General features: G+C 42.9%; 2 protein-coding genes across 5 annotated transcripts; both read left to right on the forward strand.

Moving 5' to 3' along the window:
• The first annotated feature begins 9,412 nt into the window (after positions 1–9,412).
• LOC119355882 (BRCA1-associated RING domain protein 1-like) lies at positions 9,413–13,171 on the forward strand. The gene is made up of 14 exons (XM_037622765.1): positions 9,413–9,688; positions 9,920–9,973; positions 10,054–10,124; positions 10,203–10,310; positions 10,428–10,696; positions 10,824–10,929; positions 11,015–11,076; positions 11,191–11,291; positions 11,460–11,646; positions 11,757–11,851; positions 11,941–12,070; positions 12,168–12,333; positions 12,573–12,691; positions 12,777–13,171. The coding sequence occupies exons 1-14, from the start codon at positions 9,609–9,611 to the stop codon at positions 13,080–13,082; spliced, it is 1,854 nt and encodes a 617-aa protein (XP_037478662.1). The 5' UTR covers positions 9,413–9,608; the 3' UTR covers positions 13,083–13,171.
• Positions 13,172–13,378: 207 nt separating this feature from the next.
• Positions 13,379–16,348, forward strand: LOC119355883 (actin-related protein 2/3 complex subunit 2B-like). Of its 4 annotated transcripts, none has more exons than XM_037622768.1 (11): positions 13,379–13,522; positions 13,687–13,791; positions 13,935–14,001; positions 14,103–14,310; positions 14,403–14,548; positions 14,626–14,703; positions 14,787–14,913; positions 14,988–15,079; positions 15,187–15,243; positions 15,484–15,535; positions 15,894–16,348. In XM_037622768.1, exons 2-11 carry the CDS (start codon positions 13,733–13,735, stop codon positions 16,088–16,090), a joined length of 1,083 nt encoding a protein of 360 aa, XP_037478665.1. In that variant the 5' UTR covers positions 13,379–13,522; positions 13,687–13,732; the 3' UTR covers positions 16,091–16,348. The 4 variants fall into 4 exon arrangements, with proteins under 4 accessions (XP_037478665.1, XP_037478664.1, XP_037478663.1 ...); XM_037622767.1 differs by having other exon boundaries at positions 13,382–13,590; positions 14,392–14,548; positions 14,626–14,697; positions 14,784–14,913; XM_037622766.1 differs by having other exon boundaries at positions 13,383–13,590; positions 14,392–14,548.
• Positions 16,349–18,206: the final 1,858 nt, after the last annotated feature.

Genomic DNA, 18,206 nt, shown 5'->3' on the forward strand with positions numbered 1-18,206 from the left:
AAAATCTCTTATGTCCCCAACACACCCAATACAATGGTAAATTGTATAGGTGCACTAGTTTGGTGAAGAGATGGTGATACAAGTGTAGTATGGATAGTAGATATAGGTTTTTGTAATCTGAACATATAAAAACAGCAAGGTAGCAAGTAGTGTGAGCACAAACGGTATTGCAATGCTTAGAAACAAGGCCTAGGTTTCATACTTTCACTAGTGGAATCTCCCAATAGTGCTAACATAATTGAATCATATAACGATCCCTCAACGTGTGACAAAGAGTCACTCCAAAGTTCACATCTAGCGGAGAAGATAAGATGAAAATGTTGTAGGGTACGAAACCACCTCAAAGTTATTCTTTCTGATCGATCTATTGGGCTATTCCTATAAGTGTCACAAATAGCCCTAGAGTTCATACTAAAATAACACCATATGATACACATCAACAAATTCTAATGTCGCCTAGATACTCCAATGCCACCACAAGTATCCGTGAGTTGATTATTCGATATGCATCAAACAACTTCAAATTCATAATATTCAATCCAACACAAATACCTTCAAATAGTGCCCCAAGGTTTCTACCGGAGAAAGAAAGACGAAAACATGCATCAACCCCTATACATAGATTACCCCAATGTCATGATAATCTGCAAGTTGAATACCAAAACATATATCAAGTGAATCAATAGAACACCCCATTGTCACCAAGGGTATACACATGCAAGACATACATCAAGCGTCCTCAAATAAAAAATGTATTCAATCCAATAATAGTGAAACCTCAAAGGTAAAAACTCAATTCATCACAACAAGATAGAGAGGGAAAAACACCATATGATCCAACTATATTAACAAAGCTCAGGGTACATCAAGATCGTGCCAAATCAAGAACATGAGAGAGACACACACACACACAGAGAGAGAGAGAGAGAGATCAAACACATAACTACTGATACATACCCTCAGCCCCAAGGGTGAATTACTCCGTCCTCATCATGGAGATCGCCGGGATGATGAAGATGGCCTCCGATGATGATTTCCCCCTCCGACGGGATGCTAGAGAAGGCCTCCAGATGAGATTGCTTCTGTACAGAGGCTTATGGCGGCGGAGTGGAAGTTCTAGGTTTCTTTCTGGGTTTTTGGTATTTATATGAATTTTTGGCGTTGGTTTCACATCAAGGGGGTCCACGAGGGAGCAACAAGCTTGGTAGACCCTCCCTATCCCCCAAGGCGCGCCTACCAGGCTCGTCGCATCCTAGGGGCTCTTCTGGTCCTTCCATGAAGCTTCGGAGGTCTCTTTTGGTCCATAAAAAATCACCATAAATTTCCAACCCATTCCGAGGACTTTTATTTCTGCACAAAAACAACAAGATGGTAGTTCTATTGAAAACCACGCCAGTCCAGGTTAGTTCCATTCAAATCATACCAGAAACATATAAAATTATTTTAAACATGGAATTAATACTTCATAAATTATAGATACATTGGAGGCATATCAAGGAGGGAGCTTGATCTAGCAAAGGATTATACTTCTCTAGAAAACGAATACCTAAGAGGACACTATCTATCCCCCTGCAAAATAAAGGCGAGTGATCATGATTGATCCGCCCACACCGAAAACCTCAACCTGGGGAATGCTTCAAGATTTTCCGTACTTCTGTGTGTCTCGGCGTTTTGCCATCCCAATGTTGTGGTGTTGGAGACACACCTCAATATATAACCGGTAGACCATTTTGCAACGAATGATGAGTGTGGAGTTAAATAGTCTTGGCAAGTAACGGTAAACGAGGGGTCCTTCTATTCAAAGGGAAATAGCAAGATTAAGCTTTAAGCTTTCGAAGATTAATCATCAAGCTAATATGGTGGCTCATGTGGTTGCTAGATTTAGCTTCGATAGGAGATCAGATGGTTGTCCTTTTAATAGTTTTCCGCCATGCATGGTGTATGTTGTAAGGAACGACTGTGAAAAATAGGTAATTAATTAATGCAAGTGGAGGCGTTTCCAAAAAAGGTAAGCAACAATTCAACTTATAATTTGTAGCTAACCTTTTATTGATGTTTGAATGGAGCAACAACATGATTTTCTAGCAAATCAATAGTTTGTATTTGAGAGTTCATGGAAAAAGACAAATGACAAATTCTTTTTGTATGGACATTGTGATTTGCCATGGTTGGTTATGGGGACATTAATGAAATACACCATGAAAAGGGTGGTGGGACTTAAACAATGCATGCAAGTTTTTTTCGGGAAACTTCGAGTGGTCACGAGTAGATGTGTTGGTTTATATTGGTGATGTTTTCAGCCAGAGAAGAGGAAGGACAAGGTAACGGTTGGATCACACGGTTATAAATACTGGAGCGGATATTAATATGTAGTTTAATCAATCCAACCACTAAAAATCATTAACGAGCAATAAATAGTCTTCCTATGGGTGGTATGATAGGCAGGAGGTTTCACGCTGCTTAAAGCTTGCTAGTTCATCAGGATGGATTTAATGAGGTGGTGCAACATGCATCTAAATAATCACACATATTAAAGGATGCTCCATTTCCTCTTTCATGGCATGCTCTGGTTTGAAGTGTCTGTCGTGGTCTTGTAGCATTAGAAGAAGTCATGTTTGTCTGAAAAGTATGCAACGTCCTCTGACGCCTTTCGGGGGGTGTAAACAAAGGCGAGGATATGTCCTTGCTATGTTCTCATGACAACCTCCTTATTTGGGGGCGGAAAACAATTATGTCAGATACAATGCGTCCTCACTGGACTGACTTGGATGGACATTTGATTTTCCTTGGTTGGATTATGGTGTCCTTGATGAAATAATCCAGGAAAAGGAGGGTGGGTCACAAAGTGTATGCAGGTATTTTGCAGAAGTTTGATTGATTTTGGAACAGATATTGTCTCATTATATTGGCGGTGTCTTCACTTAGAGAAGATGAATGACAAGAAAATAGTTGGAGTGGATATGCATATGGAGTTTAATCACAGTGACCACCAATCATCATTAATGAAAATTGAATATTACTTATTCCTCAAGATGGGTGGTATGTGGGACAATTTGTGACGCTTTGAGCCTTGCCAGTTTTGTGGGGATGGATTTAATGAGGTGGTGTGGCGCGTGTGCGAATAATCGTCCTTGCATGACCATGAGGGGTGGAATACTATCCAAGTTAGGTCTACTCCCATGCACAAATCTAGTATGTTAGGGTTTTGGAATAAAATCCTATGTAGTTATTATGACAACCCCAAAGAGAACTTCAATGGGTGATGCACGAACTCATGCCAAATGATAACAAAGATAACAAGGATTTGGCATACAAAACTAGGAAAAAAACTAGAGCACGAGGGAACTCATTGGCGAAAAACATATCATGGGATAATTAGTGACATGGATCCGACGTGCTTCCAAGGTTTCTCTTCAACTCATAAGAGCAACATGATGGTTCAGCTAATTGGGTGGAAAGTAAGAACTAGAAGTCGACCTCTCACTGCAGCGGGTGAAGGACAAGAAGAATACATTGGGCACAAAAAAGATCCACAATCCAAGTAGTATGATGCAATCATGGCTTGTATGCAACCCAACCTTTTCTATCCATCAGGTGACTAGGTAATGAAACTACATCAAAGAGGCTTGACGATAAGGAGACTTGGCAAGCACACATGTATTTGCCAAAAGTGGTTGTGTCTCTTGATCATGATGACAAGTACTCGGGGTGTGCATGTCCACTATCGGGGAGAGTAAAAATGTGGGGATGAGGTAGATCTAATATTGGATAATACCTCCCTGGAAAATGAACACCTAGAGAACACTATGTCTAGTCCCATCAAGTCAAGGGAGGTGATCATGATTGATCCTCCAACAATAAAAATCTCAACCTCTGGAATACTTTGATAGTGTGCTAAAATCCAATAAACTAATTTTTAATGAATGATGAATATGGTGGAACGAGGGTTATTTTGTTTGAAAAGTGAAATGATATGCCAACCAATATTTTGTGCCCAACCTTTATTGATGTCATGATAGAGTAAGAACAAGACAACAAATAGCAGTTCATTGCTTTGTATTGAAATTTCATGAAAACTAAAAATGGACAAAGGCCCTTTTTGCATGGAGACTAAAATTTGCCATGGCTGATTATGGAGTTTTAAAGAAAACAGTCCATCAAAAGGAGGATGTGATTAAAATAGTATATATAGGTTTTTTGTGAAACCTTGAGTGATAGTGTATTATATGTCGTTGATTATATTGGTGATGTTTTCACCTAGACAAGAGGAAGGCCAAAAGAGCTATTGGATCAAACAATTATGAATAGATAAATATGAATATGGAGTTTATTCACTCCAACCACCTACCATCATTTATGAGCACTAAATACTATTCCTCAAGATGCGGGGAGGGGTAGGCAGGAAGATTCATCTTGCTTTGAAGCTTACTGGTTTCATGTGGATGTATTTTTTGGAGAAAAGACACACACACGACTTTATAAATAAAGCCACCAGGCAAAGTATACAACCAACAGAACATAACAAAAGTAGCAGCATCCCCATCGGGAATCAACCAACATAAATAGTTTTACAATAATAGGAACGCAGGCCAACAACCTACTACCAACGGCCTAAAAGATTGACCAACTACAGCATAAGCACAAAAGTGAGCATTAGGAAGGAGCAGCTCGATATTGCTGAGACAAAGTTGAAGCCATGGTCTGTACTCGAGAGATCAACAACTCCATAATGTTTTGCATGACTGTGATGTTGGGTTTTAGAAAACAAAGAAGTGGTTATGACAAGCTCAAAGAGAGCCACAATGGGTCATGGGAGGACATATATCATGTGGTTATGAAGCAAAGGAGTTGGTGTGCATGACTGGGGAAAATAGGGCAAGAGGAAACACATTGGTGAAAAATAAGAAAATTGAATGAAAATGATGAGTTGGAAACGAGATGGTCTCTCTACAACTAAGAACTAAAAAACTTTCTACCAATCTTTTCTTTGCACAAAGGCCGAAGGCCATATGTTAAATAAAACCACCCCTTACAAGATCTTCCTTACAATAGTCAAAAATTAGAGTCAAGTCCTCTATGAATTTAACATCGTCTTCCTTGTGTATCCACCAGCGACGCATCATGACCAAAACTCCTTCCCGTCTTTGGGCCTCCGTCTCAGAGGAGTAATTCAGTTGAAACCCAATAGCCTGTAGAAGCAACATCCGATGAGTTGTCGATTTAGACCAGAAGGCGCCGACGAAACCGATTTTGATAGAATGTCGCCCCAAGGGAGCCGAAAAATGAGAAGGGCCAAAAGACAATCCCAACTCCGGCTAGATAGAGAAGGGGGGTGCAAACCCCACAAGTTTGCCGATGAAGCCGAGTGCCCTTCGCTCGATGCCACCGTCGTGATCAGCAGCTAATCACGACAGGCCAAGTACCATACGATCGACACCATGACTCGTCGAAGCCACTATGAGGAAGGACATCTACATGGGAAAATCGAGGAACCATTATTCTCATCTTCATGGCGTCGCTGCCCAAACTTCACAAGCGACGAAGAATTAATTAGCCCCCTCAAGTCCACATGTTTTACCATTTGCCCCCATGAACTTCCTCTCTAGCTCCGCCACTGGCCCAAACACTCAAATAGAGGGTCCCTCATCCTTCCACACACGCAATGCCAATAGAGGCTAGGGGTACCCGCGACAAAGCTGATGGTTTGAGGGGATGAGCAGTCGCCCCCTAATAACCTCATATAGAGAAAACATAGGAAAACGTTTCAAATGCATGCATACTAGAACTCTATACGGAACTAAAGTATGACTTGAAGAATTGGGTGCAATGCAAGGACATCCATAATCTATTTTTTTGGGTAACATTTTTTCCTATGCCCCTTCTTGGCACCAACTTCTCCGGGACGGTGATATGCTCATATTGCAGTTGCCTACGTCTTTTGGTCTACATTGGTGACCTCTCGAGTTTAAATAAGGTTGCTCCAGTAAGGCGGGGGCGAAGAGGCGGCAATAAGAGATGCAGAAGGAAAACAGTGTTGTTTATTTCAAGGATCTGAATGTAATTTCTTATTTTTGTACGGGCTTGTTTATACAATATATTTGGCATTGTGCCTTTTCCACAAAAAAGAACATACCCAACATTTTCATTTTCACCAAATTCATTCCAAATTAGTTATTCCATGAATAATAATGACATTTTATAGATCTAAAACAAAAAACATGACACTACATTTTCTGAGAAAGACATGACACGAGTGACACACAACCTGCCCAAGTGGGTTGGCATGACACAATCGAGCCCATGATAATGTGTCACGCACGACAAGGTCCGTGTGGGCATGTTTATAAGTGAGTCGTGTCGTGGCAACGCACAGGTCTCGCCACTAGGCCCAGGCACGACACATGTATTAAACAGGCCAGCTCGCGACACGTTTAGTCCTAACGGGGCACTTGCTTTTCGGGCCGGTTAGGCTGTTCTTATGCCATTTTTGGTCAGTTGGGCCTACTTTTTGCTATAAATATCAGAAAAAAATAATAAAGTGGTCATGTGGTGCCGTCACGCGGGCCTCGCGTGGAGGCTCAAGCACGACCCACTTAGCCACGTGTCGTGTGGGCCCATCACATGCCGGGTATGCCTGGCACGACCCAGGTAGCCGGCTCTGTTGACACATCAGTTGGTGGTTCCTATTTATTGTGTAGGTTGAAGGTTGTCGACCAAACACGCACCCGCCGGTGATAGCTACAGGAATTTGGGCCGATCCAAGTAGTGTGTACCATTTTTTATTTTTATTTTTCGTTTTTTATTTCATGTTTCTTTTTCGTTTCTTTTCCTTTTTTATTTTTATTGTTCCTTTTCATGTTGTGAACATCTTTCAAATTCACTAATGCCTTTTGAAATCGTGAACATTTTTTTTCAGAATCATGAACATTTTTTTCACAATCATGAACATTATTTTAATTGTGATTTTCTTAAACCCTTGAACATTTTTTTGAAATCATGAACATGTATTTACAAATTCATGTTATTTTTTCAAATTGTGAACTTTTTTTTTACACTTTCACAAACATTTTTAAAATCATGAACTATTTTATAATTCTAAAAAAAATTTGAAATACGGATATTTTTGAATCCATATAACATTTTTACAAGTCATGAATTTGATTTTGAATTTGCGAACATTTTCTGGAATCCATGAATATTTTTATAAAACTCATGAATTTTTTTCGAAATCATGATTTTTCAAAACAAATCACATTCTTTTTAAAATCCAGGAACATTTTTTGAAATCTTGAATATTTTTGAAAATTGTGAACGTTTTTTAATTCATAATTTTTTTTTCTGAAATCCATGAACATATTTTTAAAACCGATGAATATTTTCTGAATTCATGTTTTTTCAATTTCACATTTTTTTCCAAATTTGGGAACATTTTTGAAATTCACGAACATTTTTGAAAATTGGAAACAATTTATGAATTCAAGAACATTATTTTCCACATTTTAAAAATCTGACAGCATCTTTGAAATTGCTGAAGATTTTCAAATTCGATTGTTGGTGAAACCCTGAACATTTTCTTTAATAATGAAGCACTTTGTTTTACAAAGCCAGAAAGAAACAAAAAAACAGGGCGCCCGCCCCGCGCATGGGCTGGCCGAAAAGCGTGCAGGGGTGCGCGTTCGCGCATTACCCGCCGCGCAGGTCAATGAATAGGAGGTCTCCACTCCATCAGCTGCTGCCGGGTGCTAAAAAAAAAAAAAATCAGCTGCCGCCGGAGGTGGACCGGGCTTTGCTAGGCCGCGCTCCGCGCTCCGCAATTGGTGGCTAGGTCTTCCTAGAGCAACTAGTTAACGAGCGCTCTTTCGGGAGCCTCGCAACGATTAGTGTCACTCGGCGCGCTCTCAGCCATTTGCCACGTGCCGTGCTTTGGACGCTTTCTTCAAATTTTATTATTTTTATTTTTCTGCATGTGTTTTCGGCTTTTTAAACGGTTTTTTACCTGAGTTTTTTCGACGTTTTGGTTTTCTCCCGGTCTTCCTTAGCTTTTGATAAAAAAATTCAAAAAAAAAATTTTGCACAAAAAAATGCACTTTTTTTCTTTCGCGGAAGTCATGGTTTTTTTCGCAAGAGGTACGGTTGTGCTTTAGCGAGAGTCAAAGCCGTGCCTTTTGGAAACGAAAAAAACGTGTTTTCTGTTTTTTTTCGTGGGAGTCACGGTTTTGCTTCCGCGAGAGGCACGGTTGTGCTTTCGCAGGAGTCACGACCGTGCATCTTGGAAAGGGAAAAACAAAACACGTTTTCTTTTTTTTTTCTTTCGCGAGAGTCACGGTTTTACTTTTGTGAGAGACACGGTTGTGCTTTCGTGAGAGTCACGGCCGTGTCTCTCAGAAAGGGAAAAAAATATGCGTTTTCTGTTTTTTTTCTTTCGCGAGAGTCACGGTTTTGCTTCCGCGAGAGACACGGTTGTGCTTTCGCGAGAGTCACGGTCGTGCTTCTCGAAAACGAAAAAAAACGCGTTTTCTGGTTGTTTTTTCCTTCCATGAGAGTCACGGGTGTGATTTCACGAGAGGCATGCCTTTTTCGGAAAGGGAAAAAACCGTGTTCCCGGTTCGGTTTTTTTGTCCGGTTTTTATATGAAAATAAAAGTTCGTCAAAATCTATCAACATGAGATCTAGTTTTGAAGATCTCCACGCGAGGAATCCAATGATGAAAACGGTTCAAAATTTGGACGACGGTTTAAAGATAAAACGTTTTGAATAAACGGACCTACGAAAAAAAAAGAAAACTCCCAGGTTGCGACAAATAACGCGCTGCATATGCATCACTTATCACAACTTGAAAAATTAAAATGTTCTTTCCCACGAATACTTCTTAATTAGTGATTTCGGGTCCGGAAATCCCTTTTGGAGCTCGGGCTCCAGTGAGGCCTCCAGATTCAGATTTGAAATTTCATTGAAATTCGTATTTTTACATTTCAAAAAATTCTGAAAAAAATCAAAGATATACATGAAGGCATAATACACATGTGTGTAAATTTTCAGTTCAAAATACATTGAAATGAGGGCTGTGCAAAAAAGACAAATATGGGGCTGTTTAACACATGATACTATTCATCCTCCCAGGCCATGGATTTGCCTTTTTTGTACAGGTCGCAACTCAAGGTATTTCATCATGAATTTTTACACACATGTGAGTTACATCCTTACATACACGCATATTTTTTTTCAGAATTTTTTGAAGCATAAAAGTTTGAATTTGAATTTTTTAAAAATAAAGGCCTCCATGGAGCTCGGCCTCCGAAACGCCTTTCTCTTTCGGGTCTTCCTACTGTCGCCGCCAATCCTTGAAAGCAGCCAGTTTTCCCACAGAAGCTTCGCTCCCCCCCGCCGCCCGGCCCGAAAATTTCCCGCGGATGGCGCCAGAATTCCGAGCCGCGTCCACGCGCCCTCCAAACATTTCCTCCTTCCCGCTGGCGCCACTTCCTCCCCGCCATTTCCAGAGCTGGCCCGGGTATTTCACCGCCTCCAGAGCTAGCGTCCTCGCGCCATCACAGCACAATCCTTCTTCGTCTGGAGAGTGCTAGACAGGAGCGCGGTCGCGAGCGGCGGAGATGGAGGGCATGAGGAGGTTCGTCAACCCGCTGAAGCTCAGCGTGCAGAAGATGGAGCTGGAGCTCACCTGCCCCGTCTGGTACACCACCTCGCCTTCCCTTCTCCCCCCACCCCTCGTCTTTGTTCTCTGGATCTAGATGCGGATCGAGGCTACAACTTTGTATGCTTCTCGCGAGGATCCCATACAAATATGAGCGCCGATAATACTTGCATACAAAAAAGGTGGACTTTGCTAGATTTGGGTCCGGGTAAAGCTTGGCCTCCTTGATTTGTAACGACCGGCGATCTCAATTTTTCTCTTTTTTTGCAGCCTGAAGTTGCTCAGCGCGCCTACGATGCTGCCATGTTGCCACACATGCTGCAGGTTACTACTCTGACAACCTAACCGATGTGCAATTCTCTCTACTCACATCGCCTTGTGACGAATTTCTTGAATATTTTCAGCAAATGTGCCACTACGCAGGCTATGAATGGCCACAGCTGCGCCATTTGCAAGCTAGCCTACCATCCTCAAGGTACACATCGCTGTAAACCCAGGCGTTTGGTTACGGAATTTTCACTAATTGCTCACCTGATATCGAAACCACTTGCAGATTTAAGACCTGCTTCTCAAATTGAGGCGTTGGTGAACATTCAGAGGAGCATAAGCTCCACGGTCAGCAGCATGTCTCTGCAGCTCGGGACTCAAGCAGCCATTCCTGGTACACCATCGACCAATTCCTGTTTTTGTGCTCTCAGAATAACAAGCACAGGGTTTCTTCTAGCTGTGAGACCATACTAGTATGTTGATTGATTTGGAAAATTCTTATTTTGGTCAGTTGCAAAGGCTACATCTCAAGGAACTCCAGAATCAGGAACGACAAGTTCTTACAACCTGGTTGCTGCAAAGCTGCCATGTAACCAAGCATCTGGACCTGCAAATGGAAATGTTGACGGTGTGCAAGCAATGGATCCTGCACCAGGAAACAGAACTAATGATGTGGCAGTTGGGCCAATGGTTATTGTACAGACAGGACCGTGTGGGTCTCAAACTCCTGTTGGCTCTGGGGATCTGGAATGTGATAGCAATGACCTTGAAGGAGAGTTGGTAATATTCTATCTTTTGCAGAGTAATAACTTGTTTCTACAAGCAAATTTGCTTTTTCCTCTCTTTGCATCTGGTATATCCTCTTTATAATAAAAAATCTCACTCATGAAACCGGTCATTCTGTCAGATAACAAGCGGATCACCTCCTCAGAGTACTTTGAAAAGAGGGCCAAATGTAACAGATGACAGTGCTAGAGGATTGAAGAGGCAAAAATCCTCAGATCAGAGTGAAAGTAAGTACTATTTAGTTTCTAACTAGTTACCTTTCTGAATTTCCAGAAATGGAAGACACTAATGTGATTGCAAACATCAATGCAGAACAACCAAGTATGAATGCTGCATGGAAATGCGAGTTTTGTCACTCTTCCGAAATCAGCGAGGTCAGACAATGGGCAAAATTTGATCTGTGTGCTGTATTCACCCACCACTGTTTGACTAGCCATGTCACTGACTGTTTGTATACTGCATAATCTAATGTACTTTTCAAAACTCAGTGTACTGGCCCTTTGTTGCATTGTCTGGATGAAGCACTAGTGAAGGATGATCAAGCATGGAAATCAAATGTTATCCATGTCCATGAGAAATGTGCTGAATGGTATGTTCCATGCAAGATTTGAGCTTATCTTTCTGTATTTACATAAAAGCTTACTTCTCTGACTGAAAACATACATTTCACTTCACATTTTTGTGGTTTTGTTTGTCTTATGGCTTTTGTTTCTAGTATCTGTGTCGTGATTACTAAGTTATTACAATACTAATACAGGGCTCCTCAAGCATACTTTGAAGGTGATATGGTTAAAAAGTTGGAGTCTGAGTTAGTCCGCTCTTCGAAGATGAAGTGTGGTATTTGTGGATTAAAAGGTGCTGCACTGGGCTGCCTTTTTAAGAGCTGCCGCAAGAGCTACCATTTACCATGTGCCCGTGGGGTCTCAGGCTGCAGATGGGACGAAGTAAGTCCTGCATCCTTTTTTTGATCTGCATTTAAGTTAAAGTGCAGTTCCTTTTTCTGGTATAAACATTTTGTCAAGTCCTATAATCAAATGAATGTGATGTGCTTTAGGGAGAGTTTGTTATGCTGTGTCCTACCCATTCATCAAAGAGGCTGCCATGTGAGAGATCGAAGTCAAAAAACAAGAAGGCCGCCCAGCCGCAACAGTGTGTTCTCTGCGCATGTTATTTATTGCTGCATTTTGCTATATCTGCATCTGTGTCTTGATGGACTTCACCTTTCCTCAATTTGCCAGGCCATCTTCTGAAACAGTGCTTGGTGATTCAAACTCACCATTCCCGATGGAGATGAATGAACTTTGGACCTCACTTTGTCTGACAAGTGAATGGGTGATATGTGGATCTGCCCTCTCTGATCAAGACAAGGTAATTCTTGCTTGTTTGATTATACCATTCACATACTATTACCTCGTGTGACTGCTCTGATAACAAAGTTGTCTTGGTGTCTCTGGAAACTTAACAGGAAATCTTGGATCAGTTTGAGTACCACTCAGGCGTCGCAACAACCAATAACTGGAGTTCAAACGTAACTCATGTGCTTGCCAATACCAATGAAGATGGAGCATGTGGTAGGACACGAAAGGTTCTCCTGGCCATACTTGCTGGGAAATGGGTTGTCAATGTGAATTGTAAGTACATGTCCTCTGATGACCAAGTTCTCTTGATTGGTCCCACTTTTCCTTGACCACTGCACATGTTAGACACAATGTTTGCTTACATGTGGTCACTTTGTTTTGTATTTATCCTGGCTATTGAGCTTAGCAGAACATTACTTGCTGTGTGGACATTGTGCCTGAATTTACTTTGGTTTCCCTCGTTGCACCCTTTTTGGAAGGAAGTTCTTATACAGCATTTTTCTGATATTTAGGGCTGAGTGCTTGCCTGGAGGCTAAAAAACCAGTCCCAGAAGAGCCCTATGAGATTCGCTCTGATGTCCATGGCGCGATTGATGGCCCCCGTATAGGAAGGCTACGAGCAATGCAAAAGGTTTGTATAGAAATTCGTTGAGAAAATTAGCAAAATGTAAAATAAAATCTGAACAGGCTATGAGTGCACATCTTTCTTTCTGTAGGCACCAAGTCTGTTTTCAGGGTTGACCTTCTACTTCATTGGCCATCCTCTGACATTCAAGGTTGAGCTTGATGAATTGATTGCCGCAGCAGGGGGATCTATCTTGGGCAAGGCTGATCTCTCTAGCACATCCCTGATTGTTTACAACAAGGAAGTTCCGAAGGGATGTAACGAAGACGCCGTTGATGAGGTTTTCAGTAAGAGGGAAGCTGAGGCTCTAGACCTGGCAACAACATTTGGGTGCAGGGTTGTTCCTCATACATGGGTTTTGGATAGCATAGCATCCTGCACTCTTCAACCCATCTGACATTGTATCTACCTTTTTTGATCGAGAATATGTTCAAAATGCTGTAACATGAGCACCGAATCAAATGAAAGAAAGATCTTCTCTTTTTATCGTCGGTGACTTTGTGTTGTCACACTCTTACCTTTCTTGCCTAATAAAAGAAAATCTTATGTTTCACCTACCGACTGTGACAGGTGCAGCTGGTCTACTATTTCTTCTGCAAAAATAAACAAGAGGTGAAACTTGTAGGATTAGGTTTGCTCTAAAAGACCCATCGGTTGGGTGGATTTTAACCTGGAAATTTCGTTCTACACCTTTGGGTGCCGTTCCAAAAATTTCTGAATTTGGCTACGCAGCTGATCATTCAGTGCTAGAGCAGTGGGAGAGAAGCATGGAATGATTGTGGAGTGCATTGGAAACAAAGCAAGGGTGAAGGGAGGCTGAGGTCACTAGGCGTCTAGGTAGGTTGCTTCTGAAGCAGTCCACCAATAACATGGAGAGGTCCCCTTCAAGCTCTCCAGTCTCACCAGTCAGATAGTCACCCTTGTCCTTTAATTGTTGGTGTGGTGTTGCCTCATGCCAAAACAACTCCTGAACCTCTTCGTTTTCCCACCATCATCACCAGGGCTATTATAAAGGGACGACGCCCGTGGATCCCCGGCGGCAAAGCCATGGCGTTCTTCAACGGCGGGTCGCGGGCGCTGGTCGAAATCTTGACGAGGTCCCAGAGGTGTGTCGCCGCTAGCTCATCTTTCACACTATTTGGACTGAAGCAGAGTTGTGTTGAGTTGTTTTGTTCTGAGCTCAGTGCTTAGTAGAGCTGCGGTGTTCAATGCTTAGTCCTGATACCGTGTCCATGCTTGGATGTTGCAGCGCCGAGAGACCAATGCCGGTGGATCACACCTTCTTCGAGTTCGGATCAGTGCGATACCATGTACAGGTGAATATGATCTCATCTTGAATCAGTCACTCACAAACCATGTGTATATTTGTTGTGAGCGGTGCTCTCAGAATCTGCCAGCTGATCGTATGTGTGTGCAGGCCTCGGCATCGGACCCCGAGAACGTGTATCTGTCGATATCGACGCCGTCCCTCTCCCACGAGGCGTCGCCGTCGACCGGCCTGCCGGAGTTCACGCTGCAGGAGGCGAGGAAGATGTACCACAAGTTCGCGGAGATCGTGGAGCCGTCCAAGGAAGGGTATGCTCTGACCCTGAAGCTCAACTTCTCCGGCCTGACCCGGCCAAAAGGTAGGCGCCTAGCTAAGCGTTCTCGCCGTCTTTCAGCCATGATCAGAGTAATCACCAGCAGCTTGCGTGCCTTTGTTGGAGGTGCTGTGCAGATCGCGCCAAGGCTGTTAGGCAGGTGTCGCTGCTGCAGTCCGTCGTCCTCGGGTCGCAGCTGAAGCACCTGCTGGGGAGCCTCGGCTCCTCCGGCGCCACCAAGCTCGTGTACAACCACCGCGACCCCTTCTTCGTCAGCAGGACGGTACGTACGTCCCCGCCGGAGTTTGGTGGAGACGAAGCTCGGTGTGTTTGGTTCGCTGATGGTGTTGGCCATTGCAGCCGGGGAAGATCAAGGCCATTTTCCCCATGCGTTTCCGGGACGACACGGACATAGCCGTCGCCACCTCCTTCTTCCAGGTGGGTGCCCGACACCAGCCATCAGTACTAGTTCAGTACCCACCCACCTGCTTTTTCGACCTGAGTGAGGTGTACGGGTGCAGGAGCTGCAGGACGCAGGGAACTCGTACGCGAAGGCGCCCAAGTGCAGCTGGTCGGCCATCCCGCCGCCGGAGCTGCGCGGGGAGTCCGTGCAGCACCTCACCACCAACGGCGGCTTCGTCTCCTTGGGTACGTTGCGTTGCCCCCTCTTGTGTCGCCTGTAATTGGAGTTTTCCGACGTGCTGGATGTCATGTGCGTGCAGACATCTTCGAGCGGCACGTGAAGCGGAAGAGGGCCGCCAAAACGGCGTGGATCCTGCTCAACTTCCAGGCCTACGTCAAGTACCACATCAAGGTTAGTTGGCTCGATCGATCGGGTCCCAGTGAACGCTGGCTGGTGATATCTGTGTGTTGATCACCATGCTGGATTTACTGACGGTAACAGCCAACCCGTGGATGCAGTGCACCCGAAACTACATTCAGAGCAGGATGAGAAAGCGGCAGGAGAGCTTGGCAGAGGTACGACTTCCCCCCATCTTTACAGAAAAAAAAGCATAGATAAAACCCAAGAAAAGTGCAGGGAAAATGTTACTTTATGCCACACGCGTAATACACTCCCATTCTATACTTTCTGAAAAAAGAAGCTCCCGTGGCTGACAACTTTCACTGACTACTGAAAGAGTTTGGAATTTGGACGCTGCCGTGGCTGAAGCCAAGTTTCTAGTGATTGTGCTAAATCATTTGCTCATTGGGCTGCAGGTAATCCAAAATGCGAGGCTAAGGGGAGGCGATGACAAGAAGAAATCACAAGGTGACTTTAGCTGCACACTTATGCTCTCTACTTGAACATAATTCATACAAGTCCTAGATACTGCAACCTCACCTACTTGTGTAAAGGAGAATGCTGGCTGTGATTAGTTCCGCAGCTGAACCCAAATGATATTAATTACTCCCTCTGTGAAGGAATAGAAGACCGTTCAGATCACTAAAGTAGTGACCAAAACGCTCTTATATTTCTTTACGGTGGGAGTACTGATAAGAACCGAATCATTAATTGGTGCTAACATTATTCTGATAGCTAGGACCATGCAAACACAACATATGCATCAGATGCAGGTATGGTATCTTTGGTACATGGGATCATCAAGCCTTTTCCTTTTGTCCCGCAGTGAGGAAGAAGAGCAAGAGAAGACTGTTCAGCCTCGGCAAGGCCAAGAAACTGCAGAAGGGTTTCAGGGCTGTCATTGACGGGATCAAGCGGCTCCGGCTGAGAATCAGAGTGAAAGCTCTGGACCGGTTCAGGCGGTGCTTCGTCGTGCCCAAGCTCGCTACGAAGAAGCATAATTACCTCAGACTAGGAGCATGAACAAAGACCCCATTCTGATGTCAGGACACACCCTCAAGCATGGGCAATCAGATAAGGAGGCGGTAATCCGGTATATGAATTTTCTTCAGGACAAGAGCTTTTTTGCAGGTTGTTTTGGTGCATGTACTTACATGCTAAAAGCTAGACATGACTTGGCTGTATTTCTAGGAGGATCTAGAAGTTCATGTAACCTACTGACCAGAGAATGGACACTTGGATAATTATAAAGATCGATGCCGCACAAGGGATTCATGCTGTTTTCATGTACCCATTAACAAAACAGAGATGGCCAAATCAATCTTCTGTCACACAGCAAGAGGATATACAAAGCTAAATGGGCATAATACTTTCTTCTACACATAAAAGATGTGCACCTAAGAGCATCACTACTCGAACACCCCAAAAGAAAAAACTTAACTCACAAAAACCATTTATTGCTTCATCCGAACCATTTATTGTGTTTGGATTCTAAAACTTGAAAACAATAAGTTTAAAGTGATGTTGAAATGTTTGCATTGTTCAAATCAATGTGTGAATTAATATGTTGCCAAAAAGTAGTTGAATGGATTTGAAGTTTGCTAAAGGAAGTGAGATATAGCGGAGGAAACTTTAGGGAATTAAGTTTTGGGGATCGGTATGAATGCAGCCTAAAAAAACAGTTTTTTTTTGGGGGAGTTAAGTTTTGGGGTTGGCTTTTTACAAGTTAAGTTTTGAGCTTCAACTAGAGATGCCCTAACTAATACTCTTAACACCCTTTCAAACTCAAAATGGATCTAAAAATATTGAATTTGAGAACACAAAGTCTATACTGTTCTATAGTCTCAGCCTTGATGAAGAAATCTGCTTGAATCTTTGGTGGGACATATTGGAGACAAATAGTTGGCTGTTGGTAATGGGAGCACATCAACCATGAATCCACGCCAATATGCTTGATCAGCTTATGCTTATATGGATCATAGACAATATGAACAACATCAACACTATCACATAGAAGCAAGGTGGGTGCACCACATGACACCAAGATCAGCCAGGAGCCGTTGAAGCCATACACACTATCATAGACATGACCGTGTTAGTTAGCTCTAAAATTCCATTGCTAGCAGGTAATCAAGGCGATTCAGTTGGGTGTCGGTGACCGCAGGTCTCTTCGTAGTTGGTGAAAGTGCTCCATTGCCCTCTAGTGGATTCTTGGTGATATATGATAACTTGATTAAAGGGACTAAAGTTTGTTCAAGTATATTTCAAAACAAGTCTCAAAAGATGCAAGTTGGAAAGACCGTTGTTGACCAAATGTTGGCAAGGCTAAGGACATCTATTTATAGCTTTTAGTGATTAAAGATTACGTTGAGTCCATATGTGTGCTCAAGTTTGTGAGGTGATACTTTTCTTTCAAAGTGCCTAGAGATCAAACCCCAAAATCACTCAAACCTTTCCGCACATTTAAATTTTACATTGTTTGGAGCCACCGACTCAAATCCACTTGGAGCCCTTGACTCCATTCCAGAGAGATAGCCGTGGTGGGCATGCCTTAAAAACGATCTCGCTAACGCCTAAGTGTTGGGCGAGATCGTTTTTAAGGCAACTGGTATCTCCTTGCTCATGTCTTCTGCTACGGTTGTCGAGCTTGCAGGGCGTGCCCTTCAACAAGCAGAGCTTCTTGGTTTTCCTTGCATTCTGTTTGCTTGTTGTATGGTGGTGTAATTGTGTTCTATATACCCATGTATCTTTTAGCCATTGGTCTTTCTTCCTGTTTCAGTTAGGTGATGATGTTGGCTGTAATCCTGACCGGTTGATGGCGTCGTTAATTCAAAGCCGTCTCGTCTCTATCCTTTTCTCTAAGAAAATCCATTCCATTGGAATAGTTTATGATAAGTTGGTGGTTGACAATATAATCATATTTACCAACAAACTAGCATAAACCCTATTGGAGATGCTCTAAGCGAGGGAGGAACGGCCTAAAAATTGCCTTAGTTAAGGTCAAACGACTTCGACCAGACGCAAACGGAACGGAATTTCACTCAGTTCTTGAACTGCATCCAAAAGTAGTGAAATTAAACAACGTCCGAGAATTCGACTAGTATGTAATATCACTACTTTGCCATGCTTAAGCATTGGA

This window comes from Triticum dicoccoides, chromosome 2A, assembly GCF_002162155.2.
Source record: "Triticum dicoccoides isolate Atlit2015 ecotype Zavitan chromosome 2A, WEW_v2.0, whole genome shotgun sequence".
Taxonomy (NCBI): domain Eukaryota; kingdom Viridiplantae; phylum Streptophyta; class Magnoliopsida; order Poales; family Poaceae; genus Triticum; species Triticum dicoccoides.